Genomic DNA, 24,044 nt, shown 5'->3' on the forward strand with positions numbered 1-24,044 from the left:
ATCACTTTTTTCGTTCGGTCATCCCACCCCTTCGTACGTCACCCTCGCCCCCTTGCCCTTCATACGTCGCCTCCCCACCCGTTCAAACGTCGCACATGCCGCTGCATCCTCGGCCGCGGTCCGCGTCGTACCCGGCGGATCCATGCCATCCGCGGCCGCCGATCTGTGCCATCCTCGCCTGGCTGCCACTCCATCCCCGGCAGATCCGCGCCAGGCCGGTGAGCTCCATCCCGGCCGCCGTTTTCGCCGTCCCGGCGGATCCGCGCCGCCCGGCTGCATATCCAAGCCCAGCCGCCGCGCTGCCGCTCCGTCCTTGGCCGCCGCACATCCCCACGATCCGCACACCACCTTCATCGACTCTGGCCTCCACGGTCAATTGCTGTCGGTGGGGTCAAGCCCGCTCCGTCGCCCTCACCCTTAGTGGGCTCAAAATGGCGCTGCACACCGTCAGGCGGGCTCACCTCCTCGCCATCTGCACGCCGACCGTGTCGCTGGAGTCGGCTGGCGTCAAGGCCCCGCAGCCGAATAAGGTGGACGGCGCTAGCGCCACCACGGTGGAAGCGGCACCCGTGGACGCCGGCGGCGGCATCAAGGTCTGCTGGTTCGACAACCACGGTGTCGGCCGCAGCTCCGTGCCCCCCCCCCCCGAACAAATCCTACTACTCGTGAGTTTCCACCCCAGATCTCCTCCCGCCGATCCAGTTCCCCGTCAGTGCCAATGGTTTTAACGATCGGTGGGGGCATTTTGGTTCTATAGATAGGATTGCTTGCGCGGCTCCCATTTGGATTCAGAATTGTACATGGTGATCTGGTGGAGGAGGAGCTGCATGCAGCTTTCCCATGAGAAAATAAATCCACAATTCTGGGCGGGGAATAGCTTTCACAAGAAAATGAATGATGGGGAAGAAAGACGGGGAATATCTTCCAGCAAACACTCATGTGTTGGAGAAGTGAAAATGGGCAGTGGTTCTGAATATTTGATCTGAAACATGTTTTCTCATCTCTAGCACTAGCAGGACGGCGATCATGGCGAAGGATGCCTTAGAATGTATGTGTTGTATATTTATTTTCCTGCCAGAATTCTGGGCTTCAGTGTTGATTAATCAGGCATGCTTTGTCTGATGCATCTTGCATCTGCCTAAACTCTGACAGGAACCAACGCTGATGGCATCTGGCATATTTGCCCAAGGATTCGATTACAGCAACAGTGACAGAAGCAGGTATGATAAAACTAGACTGATTCGATTACCACCTGCCATCGCGCCTAGGCGCCCACTCGCCGTGTGTCATCATTAACAAGATCTCGACATCTAGGAGCACAAGTTTGGCCACCGCCCCTGCCAGGTATGCTCCACTTTGACCCCAAAATTGTACATGGTTTCGTAATTCTGAAACCAATTCAAAATGTTCTGCATGGTGAAATGGTATTGATTAACATAGCGTAGATTTATCCTACACCCAATGCAAAAAAAAATTGCAGTTGTGATGATCACTTGAAGATTCAGAACCTTAGCTATGCTGCCTGATGCGCAGATAATACGACTAGACTTATTGCCAACATAATTCCGCTAATGTGTACTCACGCTATTATTGTAAAAAATTATCTATGGCTGTGGTCAAGTTGAGTTCAATCAAGGCTTGGTAAATTAGGCTGAGTTTGATAAACTCTGTAAGGACATTAGCATTTGGGTCATGTACATGTATCCTCTCTTCAAGGACACTAGCATTTTACTCAAATACTGCAGTTTTTATGTTTTATTTTGACTTGTGAATCAACTGAACTATGATGTGATTGTTTTATCAACTAACTATGTGCATCATCCTCAAACAACAGGGGAACATTCAAACGCTCACTGGCGACCTAGATAAATACAAGCACATGCATGGCTTCTTTCTACTCCATGTCAGCCATACACACGGCAAGGTTTCCTTCTCCAGAAGATTTATTGTAGCACTATCTGCTCCTTTTCAATATTGATCATAGATCAAACTTCATATAGGCCCTCAGAAGCATTCAACTGATGCTCGTGCGTTTTCCTTCATCAAGATTCTTATTAACCTCATGCAAAACATGAGCTATCCTTCACAAATCTTATTTGTGGAAAATGTGGTCGGATTTGAGGTTGGTATAAACTTTATTTGAAGTTTTTCTTTTGTTTTTGTTTTTAATAATTCAGCTTCGTAACACCGGGTGGGTCTTATTTGTTGGTGCCAGGTGTCTGGTACACATGACCAGTTGCTGGAGGTCCTTTCAAGTCTGAATTTTAACTTACAAGAATTCATCCATGGTGAGCTGCTGTTCTTGATCGATCATTGGTTGCTGCTTTGTCAGAGTGATTATTGTACACTGATATTTCTGATTTATCTTATACTTGGTTTTGATCGATCAAGTCGAGTCATGCCCGTTGGTGCAATCAGAAATTAGTGGTTTTATCAGTTTGATGAATTATCTAAGATTATTTGGTTGTCTCTGAAATATATTATGCTATTTGACTAATGCATCAACTCTTGCCAAGACAGAGCTGTTTACTTTGTGCTATATGACATGGCAACCTGAGCGTGTGCTAGAGAGGCCGACATAGATAGAAAGAGAGACAAAGAGGTGAGCCGCTGGTGTTCCTAATCGACCACTGGTTGCTGCTTTGATAGATAAATTATTGTACATTGATATTTTTTGGTTTTGCTTATACTTCTTTTGATCAATCAAGTCGAGTCATGTTGTTTGCTTCTACAAGGTTGCTTGTGTGGATTTTAATATAATTGAAAATATTTTGTGTTGCCGATCCAAAGTCTATTGCAATGAAAAATTTTACATGCCCGTAGCAACGCACGGGCACGAACCTAGTATTGCATATCTTTGGATTGGGTTGAGAGATTGAGCGTGTGTGAGATTGTTGAGCATTGTGAGAGCTGCATTTAGAGCAGCAAGTGAGCAACCATAGCTTGAGCACTCGAGATTTATCAAAGCATTCAAAGTTTGCATTTGTTACTCTTGGAGGATTGCCTCCTAGACGGCTAGGCGTCGCCGGCTAGCTCCTAACGTTGTGGTGAGCAGCGGCAAGTCTGTGCGGGCGTGATCTTGCCCCCTTGGTGGAAAGGATCAAGATAGTGGAATCGGGGAAATGATTGAAAGAGACCCAACTCAAGGGATCGAGTTGAAAGAGACTCACACCCAACGAGTTCCTCAACGGAGGCGTAGGATTTATGGTGGTGAATCTGAACTTCGGGAAACAAATCCTTGTGTGTCCATTGTGGTTTGCCTCACTACTTTGAGTTCTAGTATTTGTTTTGTAATTCTGCATCGATCTATTTTGTTGTGTTGTTTCTGTGTGTGCAGGGACTTGCAATACATTTATATTCACCTGCAGGAACACTACATCAAGTTGTATTAGTGCTAGAGCTCGAGGAGGGGAAAAACTCTGATTTGTGCAGGTTCTGCGTGTGACCGGTCTGACCGGTCATCCCAACCGGTCTGACCAGTTGGTTACCTTGTTCAGCGTCTAAGTGTTAGACCGGTCTAACCGGTCTGCCTGACCGGTCTATGTGCTGACAGCCTGTTTTAGTGTTTTCATTTGCAGAATTTATTGAAATGCCTATTCACCCCCCCCCCTCTAGGCGACATCCGAGGTCCTTTCAATTGGTATCAGAGCTTTGGTCTCCGGATTGAAGCTTCACCACTTGGAGAATCACGATGTCGACTACTTGTGAGGTACCGTTTGAGCCGCTATCTCTAGATGGCTCAAACTATTCTTCTTGGTCAGCTCATATACTTAATGTTTTAAGGACCATGGGTCCTTCCTTTGAGTGGATTGTTGAGTCAAGTATTCTTCCCGATGACTTTGACAATTTGTTCAAATTGTCAATTGAGGAGTTGAAGAGCTCGACTTGCAATCTTTGTGTCATTCACCTCTTGTTTAAGAACATTGACAGAGAACTCTCAGATCTCATAAACAAGGAGGACAAATTGAAAGAGATATGAATTGATGCTTATCGTCTTTGGAAGTTTCTTGAGGCAATTTATGAAGAGAATAGTAATGATGAAGATCAAGAAGATGATGAAGAGGAATCATTGGAGGAGTGTACTACAACAGAAACATACACTCATCCTCTTGTGACTCCTCCCGAATATCAAGGAGCAAAATCGATTGAGCCTGCTGGTTCCCTGGTGGAACCGGTCAGACCGGTCTGACCAGGAACCAGAGGAAAAAGAGCAAGAAGTGCTCACGAAAGTGATTAAGACAAGCACGAGCTTCCGCAGAGTCAACATCTTCCAGTGATGTTGATCATAAGTGCTTGATGGCCAGAACCAATGAAAAGACCAAGGAAGATAAGGTTCAAATTGAAGATATCAAGGCTCTAAATCAAGAGCTTGAAAAGATCAAACAAGAACAAACTTCTTTGGCACAAAGGTATCATGAATTGTCCAATGATTATGCTAATGCCACTAACTCAGTTATTCGTGTAGCATCATTGGAGAAAGAAAATCAAATGCTCAAGGCTCAAGTTGAGAGTCTCACTAGCAAGTGTATGACCTTGCAAGGAACTCATAAGAAACTTGAATATTCCTATGAGAAGCTTGCTGATTCACATGCTATGCTAGAAGTTGCTCATGAGGTTGTTTTAACATCGGTAAAATCCTATCAACATCTCTCACACACATGCACATGCTCACAAGTTCAAATTATGTTATCTTGTGATAAACCGTGTTGCTCCCAAGCAACAAACTCTTGTCTTGAGCATGTTGTTGCAGAATCATGTGATGACCTTGTCGCGGAAGAAAATGATCAACTCAAGCGAGAGGTCGAAGAGCTAAAGATTGAAATGATCAAGTTGAAGAGCAAAGGTCAAGTGCAACCTTCTCAAGATAACCGTGATGACATGGTGAAGAAGCTTGAGAAGGGTTCAAACCTCACTACCTCTGCTCCTCAACAAGGTCAATCTAAAAGGAAAAGTCTTGTACAAGTCAAGAAGTCAAACATGGGACAAAAGGGGTCTACACGTCTCATGCAACCCAAGAACAAGACAAAGCCTTCAAGAAAGGAAAAGCAACGTGCCAAAACAAAGGCATGCTTCAAGTGCAAAGAAAAGGGTCACCTCATTGTTGTGTGCCCTGTTCTGCAAAATGAGACTAAGTCTGACCCAACCGGTCAGACCGGTCACCCTAGACCGGTCAGACCGATTGGTGCCCAGATTGCCCAACCTCACTCCTACAACAACAAGCAAGTCGTGGATTCAAAGGTGATGCCTAAATTGAAGCGAGTGCAAAGTTCTAAAGATGTTGTTGAGTCAAGAAAAGCAAAACATCGCACTTGCTACACATGTAGAGAAAAGGGGCATCTAGGTAAGGATTGTTCAAAAGATAATCCACAAATCTCAAATCTTGTCCATTATGATTTCACTAAGCTTAGGAAGGATCAGGCAGGTACTTGTGCTATAAGAGTGATTAAATCTCCTCGAACTAGCATAAGGGCTATTTGGGTTCCTAAGCATCTTTTAACTAACCTGGACGGACCCAACAAGGTTTGGATACCAAAAAGTACTTGCTGAGCTTGTAGGGCATTGGAGATGCATTGGAGACTTGGTTTCTGACAAAAATGACATGACTCAAGATACAACCAAGTGCAAAGTAAAATTGATGAAATCTCTACTCCAATGACATCTCGGTATCATGTGCTAACTGTCACACTAAAGTCACTCTTAGTTCCTCGTGAACAAAAGTGTATCACATTTCTTGTTGCGGTACTTAGGTTCATTTTCAATATTATTAAATCCCTATGTGCCATATGATGCTTTTAATGTCTCTCTAGTAGAGAATCTATCTTGGATATGCAAGAAATAAAGATCATATCATAAGATTTACCAAGACAAAACATTGGAAACAACACATTTCTGGAGCTGATTCTGTAAAGGGTCGGATGATCTGACCCTTGGTCGGATGATCCGGTCTTTATGCCGGGTTTTCTCTATAACAAATCAGATGATCTGGTCTTATGTCGGATGATCCGGCATTAGGGTCTTAGAAACCTGTCTCTGGACAGATCGGTCTGACTGGTCTAGCCCAGAGCAGGGCAGAAGTGTTGTGGATGCAAGGAAAAAGTCTATCAAGAATATATTAAAGTATACCTTCATCTTTGGCATATTTTTGGGAACATTCAAAGTGACAGTAAGCAACTCAAGCACAGTTTCTATTATTGAATATTATTTGTGTGTGCCTTGACCAAGTTTGTGAATAAGCCTTCTCATGTCCTTAATTGGATAAAGGGCTTTGCTTTAAGATATTCAAAATCTTAAGCACTAATTAAGGGGGAGCTTATTCTCAAATTTGTGTCACTTTGGGACTAACAATTTCCTCTAGTGAATTTGTAGTCTCATGAAGAGAGTCAGAAAACTCTCAAGTTGGAGTATGCTATCTTGTACTCAAAAGAGAAAGTGGTAACTTGTACACATCAATTCAATTCATATGTTACTAACTCTTGCATAGCTACTCTCCATGATATAGTTTAAATTCCTTGAGTTGGACTTAATTGACCAAATTAGTGCATATGAGCTTGCCTTCCATATATCCATACATGTGCACTAAGAATTGAGGAATTTAGCCTATATTGTGAGGTTTTGTCTTTAATGAATCTAATTCTTCCTGCATCAAAAGGATCACTAAAGTGAAACTAGAGGATTGTGCAATTAACCTCTTTTGCTTACTTGTTTTGTGATTAAATTAAAAATTCATGAAAAAGAAAGTTGGATTTAATATTTAAAATTGCACATGACTCTTGGCTAAATGGCAAAGGTATGTCTTCTTGTACACATGTTTTACCTTTGTGCATCTAGACCATTCTATCTTGCTAGTGTGTGCATTTTCATGCCTTGTGTGGCATAGGGTAGTTTCTTTTAAATTTCCACTAGCATGATAGGAAGTGTGAGTGTATAGGATAGAATTTGGTTTTTGGTCTTTGTGACCCAACTGAGCCATTTGTGACTATTGTTATACTTGATTAATTGTTGGCTAGTCACAAATGGTGAAATTCTCTCATGTCCATAAATCTATCCCTCTCTCTCTCTCTTGGAAGTATAAAGAAAAGCTTGGAACAATAGAATTATGATCTATATCTATCAAATTTCATAGCCTAGGACTCATCTTGATCTTCTTCTAAAGAGAAACAGCTTTGGACTTAGACTCTTAGCTGCCAGGGGACAACCGGTCTGACCGGTCGGCCCTGGTAGTTACCATTTACCCCCCTCACGGGCCACACAGTAAAATCTTATCTCATTCATCTTTCCACCGACACCCCTTCATCCACATCTCTCTCCCACGCGCACATTTATAATCACCTGCAGGAACACTACATCAAGTTGTATTAGTGCTAGAGCTCGAGGAGGGGAGAAACTCTGATATTTGTGCAGATTCTGCAAGTGACTGGTCTGACCGGTCACCCAAACCGGTCTGACCGGTTTGTCTCTTGGTTCAGCATCTAAGTGTCTGACCGGTCTGCCTGACCGGTCTGACCGGTCTGCCTGACCGGTCTGACCGGTCAGTGGCTGACAGTTTGTTTTAAGTGTTGTAATTTGCAGAATTTGTTAAAACGCCTATTCACCCCTCCCCCCCCCCCCCTCTGGGCGACATCCGAGGTCCTTTCACTTGGTTTTGATGTTATTGGTGAACCTGAGTATGCATCATCTAGTCAAAACAATGCATCATCTAGTGCAGTTAACTCTATGTTCTTGCATCAGCGTTGTGCATGTCATATTCTCAATCTGATTGTCAAGGAGGCACTAATTACTCTTAAGCCTTTCATAGAATCATTTAGAACTGCAATATCATTCTTAAATTCATCTAATCAGATAATTGCTGCATATAAAAGTTACTGCATTGCAATTGGTGTTAGACCTAGAAAGTTTTAGCTGGACATGGAGGTTAGGTGGAATTCTACCTACCTAATGCTTAAACATTTGTTTCCTCATAAGTCCCCTTTCACTACTTTCATCCAACCTCAGTTTCCTAGGGATGAAGGTGAGCCCTTGCTGTTAACTGAAGACCATTGGATGGTGGCACAAAAAGTACTATCATTTCTTGAGTTGTTTTATGATGCAACTGTTACATTGTCTGGTGTGTACTATCCTACATCTCCACTTATGATTCATTATCTTGTTAAGATTGCTCTGCACCTAAAAAATTATGCTAATGATGTGCACATCAGATCTGTGGTGCAACCTATGATAGACAAATGTAATAAGTACTGGAGGAACTTACCTTTTCTTTACTCTTTTGCATTCATTTTGGACCCCAGAGCTAAAATGAAGGGTTTTAGTAGGGTGCTTAGAAGATTGGGTGGTCTCACCAGTACTGATTATTCTGCTTATTTGGTTGGCACTCGAGCTAGACTTGCTGATGTTTACAATAAATATGATGAGAAATATGGTGTTGTTAGGTTGAGGAGGACTGACCCTCCTGTCCTGTCTGGTAAGTCAAGGTCTGCTTAGGATGAAATATATGATGATGATGGTATTGCTGTTTTGGGTAGTGGTATCTTGCCTGGTAATCCTAACATGTCTAGAGATACATCTGCAACTTCTCTGCTGCATGCAGTGAGGTCATCATCTTCTAATGCTTCTGAACTTGTGTCCTACTTGGATTGTTACACTGTCAACCACCTAACTGATGACTTCAACATCTTGGACTGGTGGCATCAGCACAAACTAACATATCCAGTACTCTCAATCATGGCTAAAGATATCTTAACTGTTCCTGTGTCTACCATATCTTCGGAATCCACTTTTAGCATGACAGGCAGGATTATCGAAGAGCGGCGAAGGAAATCTGAAGCCTGAAATGGTGGAGATGCTGACCTGCATCAAGGACTGGGAGGCTACAGAAGCAAGGATGCAACAGAATATGGAGGACAAGGAGCTTGAACAAGCATTTGAAGACCTTTATCTTGATTCATGATCATTTATGTAATGGGACTATAATATTTAGAACTTATGAACTTTAAGTATTGAACTGTGATGTAATGAACCTTATTGGAGCTTGGTTGTACTCTTCTTCCCTCTCTAGGGTTTCTCACAAGGGTGAGTTTTACCTAGAGAGGTTTTTAATGAGGCAGTCATTGCACAAGCTCCTAATAAAATTGATCTTTTGTTATGTCTTGAGTATTGGTTGGTGACTTTGTTTGATTTTCATTTCCCGGTTCAAATCTTTATCAGTTACTTATTTGAATGTTTGAAAGTGCTTGAAATTCTGAGTTGAAAGAGGATTTTTGGCACTATAGTGCTAGTACCGGCACTGGCACTATCGTGCTCCTCAGCACGGCACGACCCGGCTAAGTGTTAACCGTGTCGTGCTAGTACCTGGGATGCGGCACGGCGGCACTAACGGGCATGTCGTGCCACTTAGTGTCGTGCCAGCTCGTGTCGTGCCCAGTCCGGGCCGTGCCGTGTAGTGCCATGCCGGCCCATTTGGCCAACTATACCACCCTTTGATTGGCCCATCACGATTCGATTCCCAGGAGCCGCTCTTTTCTTCTTCTTTTTTTCTATTCGAATCAAATGTTGCCTGACATACAACCCCAACCAGCTACAATACGCCGCCACCATCCGATCCCTAGAGGCCCAGACCCGGCCCCACCGCGCCGAGCCAAAGCCCCTTTGCGACTGCCGCTCTCCAATCCCCGCCTCGCTGAGCCGCGGAGCCGGCCAAGTGAAGCCCCTTCGCGCGTCTCTTGCTAGCAACACTCCAGACAGCCAACGCCGGACCCGCCGCACGCCATGCCTCCGGCCGGCTCTCTGCGCCTCTTGTACAGCCAAGCATTGACCCTCCCGACCCACCATGCACCGCCCTCCAAGCCAAGCTCCGTGCCCCGTGTCATCCCACCTCGCCCAGCGCCGCCCGGGCGGGCAAGCAATGCGGGGACGGAGGCGACCCCCATGGCCTCATGCAGCAGAGCTAGGAATGCAAGTTCCACTTTTTTTAGATTATTGGGTCGACCCAAAACTTGATAAAATGAACTAGAATAGCATGCTACGTAATTAATTTGGGAGAGAAAATAAACTAAAATGAGAAACACAAAAACACCAATGGGTACCCACTTGCATCTCTAAGCAGAGGTGATGATGGGCCCCTTTACTCTCTTCGCATCTCCGATGCTTCTCAGCCTGGTAGCAACTATCGAGAAACCTCAATTTGAGGGGAGGACACGCATAATTGCGCGCCACCTTTTCTCTATCTCCCTCACCTTCTCGTGTCGGCAATTGCTCGCCGGAGCGCCGCCAAGCCGCCTCGCCGTGGCACGCTGCATTCTCGGCCTCGCGCGCCCTCACCGATCCGTCCATCGCAGTCCTCGTCGCCCCCTCGCTCACCCCGGCCTTTTCCCGAGCCCCGAAGCATCGAATTCGGTGAGCTACGGTGATCTCACCATCGCCCGCTGCAGCAAACCTCGTCGTCAGACACCTACAGCCAACCCCTCCCCCACCAGACCACCACCACCCCCAGCCGCTCTAAGTTGTTGGATCCAGGTCAAACAAATCACAAATCGATCAAATCCAGCCTTTATGTTTCCACTTTTCATACTTGCTCTTATATGCCTTTACTTTCTTGTAGTAGTTTCAAGCTAGGATAGGCCATAGGATGCAAGACTTGTATTGGAAATTTCGGATAGAGGTTTTACACAAAGGATGGAGATGGCATAGTGGAGAAGAAAGCCATGGGCAGATATATCAACTCGTATTGTAAACTAAGTTGGCGGTTTGAGAGAGGGTAAATGTACGTTCATCATGCCATCATGCATACGTAGATAGTATGGATATGTGGTGAACTTAAAAAGTAAGTTTATGAACTTTTAAAGTTGATAGATCTGAGTGACACACCCACACGAGTTTACAAATCAAGGGTGAAACTTAGATGATGATGATGATGATAACAACCTTTCATAACCTTTCAGCTAGCTCTTTTTAATAACAGTTTTCCTCTCCAAAAAATAAACATCAACTGTTGCCGAGAATGACCGTGACACCCCCTTCACCTACAGCGTGTTTCAAACAAGGGATTCCACTCCTTTCAGACGTGTTTTCAATAGCAACTATCTAGACTAGAAATATAGTAGTACATATAACAAATGAACTAACTAGTCCTTTTTAGGGTAAATGAACTAACTAGTTACTAGTACATCTCAGGCAAATCCGTTTGTGTCACCAAACAACACACAGCTGGGGCTGACTTTACCACACACACCACTCAGCAGTCGTCACTACTTCACGCCAACAGATGCCATGAGATCCTCGTACTCAGGGTCCGACGCCTCTGTTTTCTGAACTGCCGTTGGTGCAAAAGGATCGTAGATTGGATTGCCACCCTGCCTGCTTCTGCTCGCAAATGGATTCAGTTGCAATGATGGCCTTGGCTGAAATGGGCGGGGAGGCAAGAAACTCGATGGATTTGACGGCGCCGGCATCTGAGGTGCTTGTACTGCTGGAGGGGTCCCCAGGAAACCCCCAGGTAACTCAAGAGGAGATGGGTTCCTGGGGAAGGCTCCATGCAAGTGTGGAGGTGGAGCATGCATCCGAGTCTGACCCATAATATTCACTGTCCTCCCATCACAAGGCCTTGGGAAGCTTTGATTGAGGCTCTGATTGCCAGGATGGAAGAATAGTGCGCCAGGGTGACTTCTGCCTTGTATTCCCATCTGACTTCCTGATGCTGCGAAGTCTCGAGTAGGTGCAGGTGACACAACAGGCCGAAAGGTAAAATCACCAGCCACAGGGTGTGGTCTCAATGCTCCAATTGGTGCCCGACTGCAGCTTGTGCTCGCAGGACCTGAGGCCGGCGGGCAGGGAGATGCAACCAATGGAGGCACAATGCCAGGAGTTGGTCCAACTTGAGAGAAAGCTGGAGGTGGGCCTCTCATTTGACCAGGTGTCGAAACTACTTGCATGGAAAGTGGGTAAGCTGACTGTGTTGATGTCCCACCAGGAAATGCTACCGAGGCAGGACCATGAGGCGCGAGTGTAGAAAAGGACTGAGCTCCAGCAGGAGGCCTGGAAACCAATGGTGCTGAACAAGTGAAATTTGATACTGCTGGCTGCTGGCTGCGGTACATGGTGGGGATATTTGATGGAGGTGTCAGTGCAGCGGGACCCTGTGGTGGAGTTGCACCAAGAGGAGACACGGAAATAGGTCTCACTGGCATAAAAGTTGGTGAAGCTTGAGGCCACTGAGATTGCGATGTAATGGGAGAAAAAGATGGCCATCCACCAGATGCATGGGGTATTTGAAGGGGCCTAACTGGTGGTGGCACTGAGGAAGATGGTGTCATTTGTGGGTTTACAATTCCAGGTGGTTGACCAAAAGGCCCAAATGAGGAGTTGGCTTGGGACTGAGGTGGATGTTGTGGAACGCTTGATATTGGTTGCTGAGGTCCAGGAACAGGAAATGGATTTTTTGGCATGCTATTCGTGTGAGGAGGTTGGCCTGTATATGGAGGAATACTGAAAGAACCAGCGAGCGGTTGTGGTTGCAATGAATTGTTAGGTAATGTACTCAAAACAGGCCCTGAGGAAGGAACTGGTGGACCATAGGTCTGGGGAGTGGACAGCCAAGGAGCATTATTCGATTGGTAATGAAGCAAACCTTGCTGTGAAGTTGTATTCTGCACTGGATTTACATCATCGGAGGTAACGGCTGAAGAAACAGTAGTAGTTGTTGAAGTAGCGGTTGACTTCACCTAAGGTCCATATGATCCCATGGTCGGTAAAAAACAAAATGATTTACAGGTGGGAGAAAAAAAAATGCATGCTGGACTTACAGAAACAGGAGCCAGAAGCAGCTCAATCAATGCAACTGCAGCATCTATTTTATCATAAGAGTCAGCTGAGACATTGATGTGTAGGTCTTCATAAGCAGCTTGAGCTTCATTTATGTCTTGATAAAGAATCTCACTCTGAGAATGAATAAAAAAGTTTTCATTTGTATATTGTGTTGAAATCGATATAAAAATTGTTTACTATAAGGAGAGCACATATGACAATGAAGTTATGCCAAAAGAAGTGAGTGCAAAATGGAAAGGACGATTAACATCACTGAAGATATTATCTTATCAGTAGATTTTACAGAACCAGGAAAACAAATATACCATCTCTCCGTTGATTTTCTTAGTCCCATAAACTTGTATTACAGCTCCAGTTTCCTGTCATGAGCAAATGAAGCCAACGTAATGCTCTCAGTGATGCTTCAACAAAACAAAAGTTACAAGGTATTCAAGAATAGATCATACTTCATGTAGTCGCTTCTGGGTATTGCTCTCAGGTCCTATAAGAACTCCAATAATACCATGTCCTGGATGTGCTTCGGCCTGCAATGGCCAACCGCAAACAGTAAATGCATCATATCTATAAAACGAAGGTCTATATATTTTAAGAAAAGGCTAAATTTTAATATCAAGTCCAGTCAAAAATGAAGTACAGTGCATCATAAACAGAACAGATCAAGAACAAAATATACTAGTCTTGGAAATAGCCCGAGTTGTGGTGTATGACTCTAGTAGATTACAAAGGCAAATTAAGATAAGCTCCTACTGTTGTAACTTGTAAGCTGATTGTCCGTGCACAAGGAACTCTTGGAGTATAAAAAATATAGTAGCGAGATAACAAAACAGTGAACGCCATCTCACATACAAGAAAAATAACTAATGGCTAATGGTCAAAACAAGCAATATGCACAAGTAGTGCGCCGACATACCGGAAGAGGGATTTTTGCCTCCTTAAGTACTGGTTTGTAGTTTTCAGGCACCTTATATCCTGGATTCAGACGGAGTATTTCACCTACAGATAATATGCACCACAGTTAAGATTACCAATTATCTTGGAGACTAATAAAGATATTGAATATTAAACAAGGGCAATATACAATCACCATGTCCAGAACCTAACACAGGCCAACTGGGCAACCACAAGTATTATCAAGCAAGATGCTACTTGATAGAACAATGCCCAATGGGCCCATCAGTACCAAGACACAATGACAAAGGAACATATTTACAATTACTTCAGTAATTAAATGAAGTGCATGAATACAGGAGATAAGTAGAACTTCTCTGACCAATAATTTCGCTTCTTTCAAGTTCCAATAGCGCAACCTTTCCCTGCTGAAAAAAGGGTAAACAAATGTTTTACTAAACAAGAGCATATAGTTGTTTATCCTGACACGCTTTAGGATCACGATGCTGCAACAAGCATAGCATTAGAATTACTGAATTAGGAATACCTTATTGTCTTTCAGATTTGCAGTGCCAGCAGAATTTGACCCTTTTCCAGTGGACATTGAACCTTCAGTTTCGTCCATATCCAAAGTTTCGGATTTCAGCTGCTTGGTAATTTGCTCCACTCGAGTCTGCTCATGCACTAATATTAATTAATGACACCTGGCAGTGGAAGCATCCTACATGAGAGAATAGCAAGAAAAATGCCCGTTTCCGTCCAGTCAGCAGGGGAGGCTGAGCTGATTCCATCAATTTGTTATTTGCCTAGCCTCCAACATAGTAACACTCAACAGTGTGTTTTTCAGCATATCCACTCTAGTCAGAGGTACACTGGCCTATGAAGCAAGTTCTAGATTTCTGTGGCGATTAGAAAAACATGTGCATCCTTGCTTAATTTGAAATACAGATGGACACAGTACCAGGCTATGAAGAGAAACAGATATTTTAAAGAAATATGAGCTCAGTTTAGACATTCTAGTGACTGGAAGTGATATGGAAACTGTTTCGGGCTCTCACCGAGGAATAGTATTTTTGACCAGAAAAGGATAACGTACAGTAACTAGTGAGTATTTCGAAGCAAACACCTATATCAATCAAAACGCAAAACAGCAGACTAGAGGTGTAAATTAATGGCCGTGTTTGGTTGTACGGCCGTGTTTGGTTGTAGGGTGAAAATTTTTTCACCCTACTTTGACCACTAATTTAGAGTAGTAAACGAAGTCTAATTACAAAACCACCTCCACAACCCCCCATGTAAATCGCGAGACGAATCTAATGAGGACTTTGACCGCGCGATTAGAGGATGGTTACTGTAGCATAACTGTAGCAAATCATCAATTAATTACCGTCATTAGATTCGTCTCGAAAAGTTACACTTATCCCTAAAAAGGTTTTGCAAATAGACTTCATTTAGTACTCCATGCATACGAGATTCTTTTTTCGAAAAACGTACGCGGATTTTACCAAACACGGCCAATAGAGATGAAAAATACCTGGTAGGCCAAAGCCCTTCCTTTGCACACGGCAGGGTCGGCGGCGAGGTCAGGCCCCCACTTTGTCTTTCTCTGAGCATGCCTGCTGTTATCTTCCTTGGATGCAGTTGCTGTATCATTCTTGGAAGTGGCGCCCCTGGTTACGATTGAGCCGGCTAGCTTGTTCTTGGGTATGACGAATCCAGCTTTTGTCCCGAATATCGAGATCTTGGGAGTCAAAGATTGTGGTGCAGCGGATTTTGGTCGCCGATGCTCGGCTGGAGAAGGTTGATCGAGTTTTGTGGCCATCTATCTACAAGCAATAGAATAGAACGATAGAAAGAATCATTCAACGCCTTCCGGAAGCAGGGGAAGTGAGATCTTGGAGGGCGGGATGGCGGCGGCCGCGGACCTCCGGCAGCAACGGGCGGGCGGGGGGCGGCGTACCTGCGGCGGACGGCGGCCGGGAGGCGCAGCTCTCCTGCAGCGCCGCAGCGAGCGGGCGGCGCTCCGGCCCTCCCAGATCGGCGGCTCGAGGTCCAGAGCACGAGAGGGGATGAACACGGGACGAGCACAAGAGGGGATGAACAGAGAGATCCAATCCATTCTGGTGAGGGGTATAATGGGAAGTTCAGGTTCCCAGAAAAAAAAATAGTGAAATTCGCAAAATTTTGAAAAAGAGCCGAAATCTCTCATTTCAAAAGAATTCGCACGCTCAATGTCATATTTTGAAAGACATGCGAATTTAATGTCAAAATGCATGAGGCGTGCATATTCGATGTCAAATATCGAAATTTCTCGTAGTAGGCAGGCATTCTCAGTGGTTGATGACTTGATGTTACCTGTGAAGCGGAGCGCGCTCTCAAGGAAAGTAGGGTTTAGAATCGGAAGCAGAGCAAGCTAGAGTTGAGGGTTCCTTACCTGAAACCCTAGATCCAATAGAATCCAATCCGAAAAAGGAAAACAGAGGGGATCTGATCTCCACCGGTAGAGGATGAGAGGCGGGCTTGCTGCACCGGCGGCGGAGTTTGTTCCTCTCTCTCTTTTCTTTTTTCGTTTTTTGAAGGGGCATTTGTTCCTCTCGAATACAGAGCAGTCAGCACCAGCTTCTTGATTCAAAAACAAAGATGGCTACCATGCCAATAATCATCATATCGAATCTTTGGACATACACATGGAGCATTAAATGCAGTTGAAAAAAAATAACTCATTGCACAGTTTAAACATAAACGACGAGACAGATCTTTTAAGTCTAATTAGTTTATAATTGGACATTAATTGTCAAATAACAATGAAATATGCTACGGTACTAAATTCCAAAAAATTTCGTGAACTAAACAAAGCCTCAAAATGTGACATTGTTGTTATAGTTTACGAAACAAATTACAACTAGTGATTTTGACGTGCTTTGCAAATTTCGATGAATCTTTCAAAAAATATATGATATTCAAAGCTTCTATCGAAGGTCCCTTTTGATTGTTCTCAGTCTCCCAGCAGCACACAATCTGATGCAACTTCGGGACAGCAGCACACAATCAAGTATACATCAGATCTGAACGTTAGGACGCTCTTGATTGTTCTCAGTCTCCCACTACTCATTTCTTCCTCGTACATTGTAATGATGACTACTTTTCAGGCCAGTTGGTACTTGACTAGGGGCAATAATGTCTTTTCACACCCATACTAATTTGCTGCTCAAATCCTAAAAATGCATTTAAATTGGGACAGAGGGAGTATTGCGCATCGGCCTCTAGCTAGTGGAAAGTTCTTTTCCAGCAAAATTGAAATGATTAGTTTCCATTAGCCAGCACAGCAACATTGGATATCAAACAGTAGAAGGGAAGCAAATAGAAGCCACAGCAAAAGCCCAACCAACCAAATGCAATTCTTGCTACTCTTCTTGTGTTGTGTATCTGTACAAAAGGGAACACTAGACCTGCAGAGTCACATCATCGGACATCGGCAACATCTTACAGCCGCCCGCCGCCGCCACCCCCACCCCAACACCCATCCCGGGTAGGGTACTGCCATATTCTACTACTATGACAAGCCTAAAACTCACCAACTCGGTTGCCATCGGTAATCCGGCGTCAGGTTAGATTGTATGTAATCTGTCTTCTATATAGAGGGTGACACCCATCACCCGCATGCTCTCTATCCTCTTGCATCAACTATATTATAGCCTGCCTCTGGTTAGTCACTACTTTCTCTCTTTTGTCTTTTTTTCCCCCTTTGATTACTACCCTAGTCAGTGGGAACCAGAACAATGTTGTTTCTTAGCCTTAGCCGAATCGGGACAGGAAGAACTCGTAATCTGGATGGTGGTTCACAGACTCCCCACTTCCCTTTGGGACGACAGCTCTTGCCATGGCCAGGGCACCCATCTTCAGTGTCCTCAGCCTTTCTTTCTGAATTTCAGCACGACCCGCCTCATCTCTTGGTGATAGCTTCAGATCTGTGCATCTAAGCTGAAACCACTGTTCTCCCTATAAATAAGAGGATGCAAAGCAATCTAGGTCAAGTATATATCATTTGCTTAATATGAGCTCATGACCAAAAGCATGAAACAGATACGAGGGTGGGTCTGATGGGTTATTCCTGGATTTTCAGTTGAATTTATTGCAATATTGATGCTATGCTCAGTGATGCAAAACACTCACTGCCTCATCAAGGAAAGTCGAAATGGTACCTTGTCATTGTAACTCTGGAGACCAACAACTGGTGAAACTATACACGTATGCCCACCAGTCATATCCAGGGAGCATTTTCGAGGAACCAATTTGCTCAGCGAATGGTAAGTAAGAAATGCTGCACGGAAGGTCCCACGAGGCACACGATAAACTGGATACCAGGCAACACAGAACCTACAAATGAAACATACTGATCATCACAAGCGCCAATCAACAAATCAAATATTTACTGATAATAACAGGCGCTGGGGAACAAAACATCCAGGTTCAGGAACAAACCAGGAAGCTGGATGAAGCTCACACAATTTTGCGTTTTGCAGCTTTTCAGGGTCCCCAAGAATCCGGTTGTCAGAAATGGTTGCACCGCTAACAAGCTCCTTGATCCTACATTAAATTGCAGCCATATATTAATATCAAAACAGAAAAAGGAGAAATAATCAGGTCAGACAAATAGCAACTACAACTTTCATTGTACTATTAATTATTGTGGCAAAAGGACAGGACCTTATCAGAAATACTGCACCAAAATGGAAACAGTACATCTCATGCTACACATTTATGAATGATTCGTTTGCAAGCTTATAAGTTGCATGCTTTAGGTCATAACTCCTAAACATCCAGATCAGCTGAACTAATTTGCAACAACAGAAAAGGAATGCCTCAAAGTCACTTGGTTGTCAAATGTGCCACTGTTCAGTGTTCACAGACTCAATAATAGTTTGTAGAAAACTTTTCATTGCAGAGGTATTAAACTTCCTTGCCTTTATTACAGTGTTTATAACAAGAATTGTTAAATTCATTGCCCCTTCTAACAAAGAAATAGATTGGTATACTTTTCAGTTGTGAACCCAGAAACACATCTGTGATGGAAATGACGCCAGATTGAACAGACATGAAATATTTCAGTGTCAGGAGCTTATGGTAACAGTGAAACCAGTAGCCAAACACATAATGGAGGCCTGTGGATGACTTACTTTTCAAATAACGGAGGGCGGAAAGAAGGCTGCTCTGTTTCAAAGTACTCAAACATGAGTTCTCCATGACCTTCTACAACTGAAGATGACTCTGACAAGCATGCATTGCTTTCATCAAACGAATTATGCACCTTTGCATGCACAGGATGAGAGCTTAAAGAGCTTGCAGTATTTGATGATTTCAATAATTCTTTCCCTTGTATAGAAAAACTGTGATCCGTGTTATTCCTAGACCACCCAAACAACTGAATAGCAGATATATAAGGTACAAAGTATGCAAAGAACTCTGAACTGCTGCCGCAGGATGTTTTAGAGCTGAGGTCATTTAGAGCTTTTACTTCCAACCCATAACACCCTGGCTCTTCATACCACTCCCATATGCTCATTAAGGAAACATTAGAGATGTCATGTTGACAAACTGAGCTGCTACCTGCTTGGTCCCATGAGCAATTGCTGCTTCGCATGCAAGGTGCATGACCAATAACTGGAGTTGCAGAATATATAAATGTTTCAAGATCAGTAATTGGATAACCAGCAGCAAGGTGAACATCTGCAGCGACCTGAACTTTGTAAGCATCGTTTACAGCCCTGAGAATCTCATTTAGATGTGTTTTAGAACTGCAGAACTCTTCACAGCCACGGTTCCCTTCAACAGGTGGAACTGTACCACACCTAACCATTAATTCGGTTGTCGTTGACTTAGACCCTGCAATATTTTGAACACAACATCTGTTAGGTATTACAAAGCTGCTGCAAGCAGCATACTGCCATATCGACATTAAGAGAAAAAAAAGGAAGTGATGTGGGATGTACAGATGGAGCCATACCAAGTGATGATTCTCCAGAAATAGTTTCACTGGCATCATCGGTTTGAACGGAATCCAGCAGCCTTCTTTTCTGCAGGGAAAGAGCTCCTACGGTAATATCTGTTGATTCATCAGATTCTGAAGTACAAAGGCCCCTTAAAGACTTAAGAGTTGTTGGTTCAGAAGAAGAAACTGATCTCATCTCATGATGGATTGATTCTCTGCTGTGAAGAGCATTGGATAGTTTCCTACTTAAATAAAGCTGCTGTTCTTTGTCAAAATGGCTAGATGATTTTCCACAAGTTTTTTCTCTCACGCCTGTAAAATGATCGAGACTTGCTCCTACCTTGGAATCTTCTGCTTGAACTCCTTTTTGGGTCTCCATGCAAACTCTACGTGGCCTTTGCATGAAATTCTTCGTGGAGTGTTTTAGTGCAATTCCATGCTGAGGATGTACCCTATCAACATGATTTTGTCTATAGGACCAATAGTTGGTGGTGACTTCCTTGGCAATAGGCATAGGAGCCCGACCAACACATTTTTCATTTCGAACATTTGTAATTGTTGACGCACACTCTCCATAACTCCTCCACAATGACATTTTTTTCTCTTTTCTGGCTCTCTTTCTAGATACTACAAGACAGAAATCATTGTCGCTGCTTGTGTCACTGCACAAATGGACTGCCTGAACTCCATTGCATGCACCAATGCCATTTTGGGAACAAATTCCACTGTCATAATCAGACTTCTCTAGCCAATTCTCATCAAATCCACTCTTATTGCTGGAAAATTCTGTCGCTTCACATGGATCAGGTCCACGTTCATTTCTTAATATCAACAGAGTCTTGCTATCATGATTACCACTCACAATACTGCCAGAAAAACAAGTTTCTTGAGTTGAACCTGTAAATACAGAATTTTGAGCGTTGTCCAAATACCTGAAGTTACTGCTATTACATTGTCCACATGATCCAGGGAACGAACTTGCTGATCTGGACAGTTCCATCTCATCACAGTAAGATGCATGGGAAGCTGAACCACCTGAGCAGCAAGGGTACCCGTTATCATTGTCACTCTCAGGAGCCTCTTCAGAAGCTTCCTTAACAGATGAACTGGGAGAAAAAGTTTCCTCAAAGTGAATGTCACCAACGTGCTTAGGTGAAAGTGCCAAATCATCACAATCACACACATCGACAGCAGGGGCAGCATTGTTGCTCTCCGTGCATTTAGCTTCAGGCCCATCCATTGGTTTCCTACAACGTTGCCTGTGCTTCTTGCTTTTCTTTTTGCACTTCCTTCTTGAACTATGTCTTGCGTCACCACTTGGCTTGGTAAAGATGTTGACTAGGAAATCCGAATTGGAGACGCTATTGGATTTGGTGGATTTATCTTCCAGTAGCCTCGATGAATTATCTGGCCATCTTCTGTGACTGTGAGATCCATCTGGAGCATTAAGCACGAAAAAAATTGATGGCAAGGTTGGTGATAAGGACGATGGCGAGGTTGGTGATAAGGATGATGTCTCGAGGCTCTCTTCTGGAGGTGTCTGTTGATATGAGGAATGATTATTTCCATTCTCTGTGAGTGATGGCGATTTGTAGTCACAACAGAAATCTAAGGGAATAACTGTCACGACAATACACCTGGCAAGGAAGCGAATATCTTAGTAATTAGCAAAGGACGGATCGAGAGAATTGGCAGAGCCAAAACATGGGAAAAGAAATTCAGTTAAGGGCAGCATGACATACACAACTTGCAAGCTTTGTTGCAAAGATATGTTTCTGTATGTAGGCTTGTAAGTCATAAATTAAGGGGGAAAGAAAGATAGAAAAATGAGATGAAATCAGAAAGGAGTAAAACATGCACTTGTGGCATAAATTGGACATGCATAGACAGACAGGTGGAGTTAGAGAAAGAACATCTGTGCACCTCTGTTGTTGCTGTCTTGATTCAAGGCGAGCTACTTGACGCTCCTATAAAAATGGTAGGAAGGGAAGCATTACACATAGTAGTATCTCATGGAAATAGGGAAGAGAAGAGAGAAAAGGAAGAAGATGATGATGACATACAAACTGAAGGTTGAGTGGGTTCTTCCTCTCTGATGCTCTCCCAAAGAGGCGTCGAGGCCTCCTATTTACAACAGCATCAGCAGTTCCATTCGGCATTCCATGTTCAGGTGGCATCTCGCATGAATCCTGCAAGAGTGATAGGGCAAAGAAAGGGCACATGAGCACAGACTAGTCAGCATGTATCCAGGCAGCTGATAGTGAAGTCAAAGTGTGGTGTGCAGAAGTCATCTATGTATGTTAGGAAATCGGAATGAATTTTTATCCGGGACAGACGTAGAGGTGGGAGTGACAGTAGCACGTTGACCAAATAGCAGGAGCAGAACATTTGACTGGAAACACAGCAAGTTGCAGCACAAAAGAATGGTACTCCTACTAGTAGATTCGAATTTTTTTTTAAAAAAAAAGAGAAAGATGGTAGTAATGAGGAATTGAATATGTTGTAGTGTGAGATGAGATGAAGCGGGGCACAAACATTAGATGGCGAAGGGAAGCAAGGTGCCGTGCAGAGAGCAGGATGCCATGCCCCACAAAACCCTCCCTGCTCAGGGAGGGATGAAATAGAAATCGGCATCCAAATGGATGGATGGATGGATGGGCCGATAGAATGGGACGGATCGCGGACTATGGCTGCTAGGATGAAAAGAAAGCACGAGTCAGGAAAACCTAACCTCATCTCTCCAATCTAGGTATTTTTCTTCCTCTCCTGAACAATAGGAGCAGCAACAATCTAATCCCCCGCGAAACGAGGCGTCTCAGCATCAGCGGCAATCTCATCATACGAGGAGGGAGCAAGTCGACAGGGAGCAACAATCGGAGGAGAGGAGGAGGTGGTGGTGTAGGCACGCACCCTCAAGGCCAAGGAAGGATCTGCTCCGCTCCTCCGGTGCGCGATCTCGATCGATCTCCCGAGGAACGAAACCTCCTACCTCATCATCATCGATCTCTCTATGGATTGGATCAATCAAAACAAAAAGGGAGGGAGGGAAGACGGAGAGGCCGCCCGAGTTTGCCCCGCCGGTGTCTCGCTCTCTCCTCTGCCTACTTGGTATTGGTAGGTAGGAGAGAGAGACAGAGAGAAATGATGATGATGATATTTTATTTTTAATTATTAATTAAAAGTGTAGTACTTCGTAACTATCTATCTGCTCGGTGTGGCGCTGCTGCTTTTTTGCTTTTGATGCTTAAACTCTGTTCGACTGTACGACTGTAGATAATAGTATTTTTCTCTATTACTGGCCACCAACCACAGCCAGCCAGCAGTACTCTTTTTCATAATAAATCAGTCCGAGTCATCAGTCACAACTAGCCGAACAGTACCTTATTATTATTAATTACCATTATCTCCGAAAACATATACTGCTGATTCCATTTTATCTCTCTCTACATATACTGCAAATATGCACTCCATTATTAATTAACTTAATCTCGCCTGCCGCCAAACTGTAATGGCGCCCCACGGCCCAGTAAGCGATCCAGGATCAGATCAGATAGGCGAATATACCACCGCACCGCACCGGAAACAGTAGCACCTACCTACCTCTCCCCCAGGAGGCCAGGAGCCAGCCGGTCCGACCACACTTGACTGATTGAACCTACCGGGTCAGACAACCATGACCGGTATATCAACATCTTCTTCCTTTTTTTCCAAGACAAGACAAACCAAGAGAATACGTAATCCCTCCATCCTAAAATATGAGGTATCCAGATATTTAAAATTTATCCTTAAAACTAAATCATTCTAGAAACATTTAAATATTTATTTATTAATTTCTTCTCAGAGTTGATAAGATTATAAGTTAGCTGATTAGAGCTCTAGCCATTAAAACAATCAGACAAACTCCCCATGTTACAACTCCAAAGTACATGCATCTTTTGACGGTCCTAATCTATCATAAAATAAATCTCTATAATGATGCCTTGTGTTTCTCACCTCACTCCGCTAGATTTTTCACATGAATAAATAAATTTAGTCCCGATGTAGCTTACTAAAACGCACGAGATTCATGTCACGTATAACAACCCCCCAAACACGCGTCCTACCATACCAACCACAAAACCTCCTATCGTTTCCCGTACAACAGTCAACATGCATGTTAGTCCTATAACCAAGCCCAATAATAAAGTCTCATCTTTTTTTTTAAATGTCTCGTACCACACAGATACAGTACATCCATCCCCTCATCCTTGAGAGGCCTTTTCTCGTGCATGCATACATGTTCGGCGGCAACCAACCAACAGTATTTTTCTCTCGCACCAAACCAGCACCAGCCACCGGCCAGCCAACGATA

General features: G+C 43.9%; 2 protein-coding genes and 1 long non-coding RNA gene across 6 annotated transcripts; 1 reads left to right on the top strand and 2 right to left on the bottom strand.

Annotated features, from left to right (window-relative positions):
- The first annotated feature begins 654 nt into the window (after nucleotides 1-654).
- Nucleotides 655-2,729, top strand: LOC120679776. The gene is made up of 5 exons (XR_005677322.1): nucleotides 655-1,048; nucleotides 1,153-1,344; nucleotides 1,835-1,924; nucleotides 2,001-2,122; nucleotides 2,216-2,729. It is a non-coding gene; the product is annotated as an uncharacterized LOC120679776 (long non-coding RNA).
- An 8,175-nt stretch (nucleotides 2,730-10,904) lies between these two features.
- Nucleotides 10,905-15,813, bottom strand: LOC120679753 (leucine-rich repeat extensin-like protein 5). 3 transcript variants are annotated; one of them, XM_039961408.1, is made up of 9 exons: nucleotides 15,665-15,813; nucleotides 15,239-15,530; nucleotides 14,252-14,377; nucleotides 14,087-14,129; nucleotides 13,727-13,809; nucleotides 13,263-13,340; nucleotides 13,122-13,175; nucleotides 12,795-12,929; nucleotides 10,905-12,713 (listed from the first exon to the last, which is right to left on the bottom strand). In XM_039961408.1, exons 2-9 carry the CDS (start codon nucleotides 15,524-15,526, stop codon nucleotides 11,241-11,243), a joined length of 2,280 nt encoding a protein of 759 aa, XP_039817342.1. In that variant the 5' UTR covers nucleotides 15,527-15,530; nucleotides 15,665-15,813; the 3' UTR covers nucleotides 10,905-11,240. The 3 variants fall into 3 exon arrangements, with proteins under 3 accessions (XP_039817342.1, XP_039817341.1, XP_039817343.1); XM_039961407.1 differs by having other exon boundaries at nucleotides 14,087-14,132; XM_039961409.1 differs by lacking the exon at nucleotides 15,665-15,813 and having other exon boundaries at nucleotides 14,087-14,132; nucleotides 14,252-14,408; nucleotides 15,239-15,410.
- Nucleotides 15,814-17,065: 1,252 nt separating this feature from the next.
- On the bottom strand, nucleotides 17,066-22,849 carry LOC120679751. Of its 2 annotated transcripts, XM_039961406.1 has the most exons (9): nucleotides 22,604-22,849; nucleotides 22,425-22,483; nucleotides 21,757-21,882; nucleotides 21,617-21,660; nucleotides 19,709-21,330; nucleotides 18,882-19,587; nucleotides 18,187-18,291; nucleotides 17,907-18,081; nucleotides 17,066-17,703 (listed from the first exon to the last, which is right to left on the bottom strand). In XM_039961406.1, the coding sequence occupies exons 3-9, from the start codon at nucleotides 21,868-21,870 to the stop codon at nucleotides 17,500-17,502; spliced, it is 2,970 nt and encodes a 989-aa protein (XP_039817340.1). In that variant the 5' UTR covers nucleotides 21,871-21,882; nucleotides 22,425-22,483; nucleotides 22,604-22,849; the 3' UTR covers nucleotides 17,066-17,499. The 2 variants fall into 2 exon arrangements, with proteins under 2 accessions (XP_039817340.1, XP_039817339.1); XM_039961405.1 differs by lacking the exon at nucleotides 22,425-22,483 and having other exon boundaries at nucleotides 22,604-22,820.
- Between the last annotated feature and the right edge of the window lie 1,195 nt (nucleotides 22,850-24,044).

The sequence above is a fragment of the Panicum virgatum genome, chromosome 6N, assembly GCF_016808335.1.
Source record: "Panicum virgatum strain AP13 chromosome 6N, P.virgatum_v5, whole genome shotgun sequence".
Lineage (NCBI taxonomy): Eukaryota > Viridiplantae > Streptophyta > Magnoliopsida > Poales > Poaceae > Panicum > Panicum virgatum.

Excerpts from the sequence above, each read along its gene's own strand:
- LOC120679751 (XM_039961406.1), bottom strand. The coding sequence starts at position 21,870 with ATGCCACCTGAACATGGAATGCCGAATGGAACTGCTGATGCTGTTGTA. Across the intron at positions 21,331-21,616 it reads TCAAGACAGCAACAACAGAG|GTGTATTGTCGTGACAGTTA; the intron begins GTGCACAGATGT and ends CTTCCTTGCCAG. Across the intron at positions 19,588-19,708 it reads TTCTGGAGAATCATCACTTG|GGTCTAAGTCAACGACAACC; the intron begins GTATGGCTCCAT and ends AAAATATTGCAG.
- LOC120679753 (XM_039961407.1), bottom strand. The coding sequence starts at position 15,526 with ATGGCCACAAAACTCGATCAACCTTCTCCAGCCGAGCATCGGCGACCA. Across the intron at positions 14,133-14,251 it reads CAAATCTGAAAGACAATAAG|CAGGGAAAGGTTGCGCTATT; the intron begins GTATTCCTAATT and ends CCCTTTTTTCAG. Across the intron at positions 13,176-13,262 it reads CCCAGAAGCGACTACATGAA|GAAACTGGAGCTGTAATACA; the intron begins GTATGATCTATT and ends TGCTCATGACAG.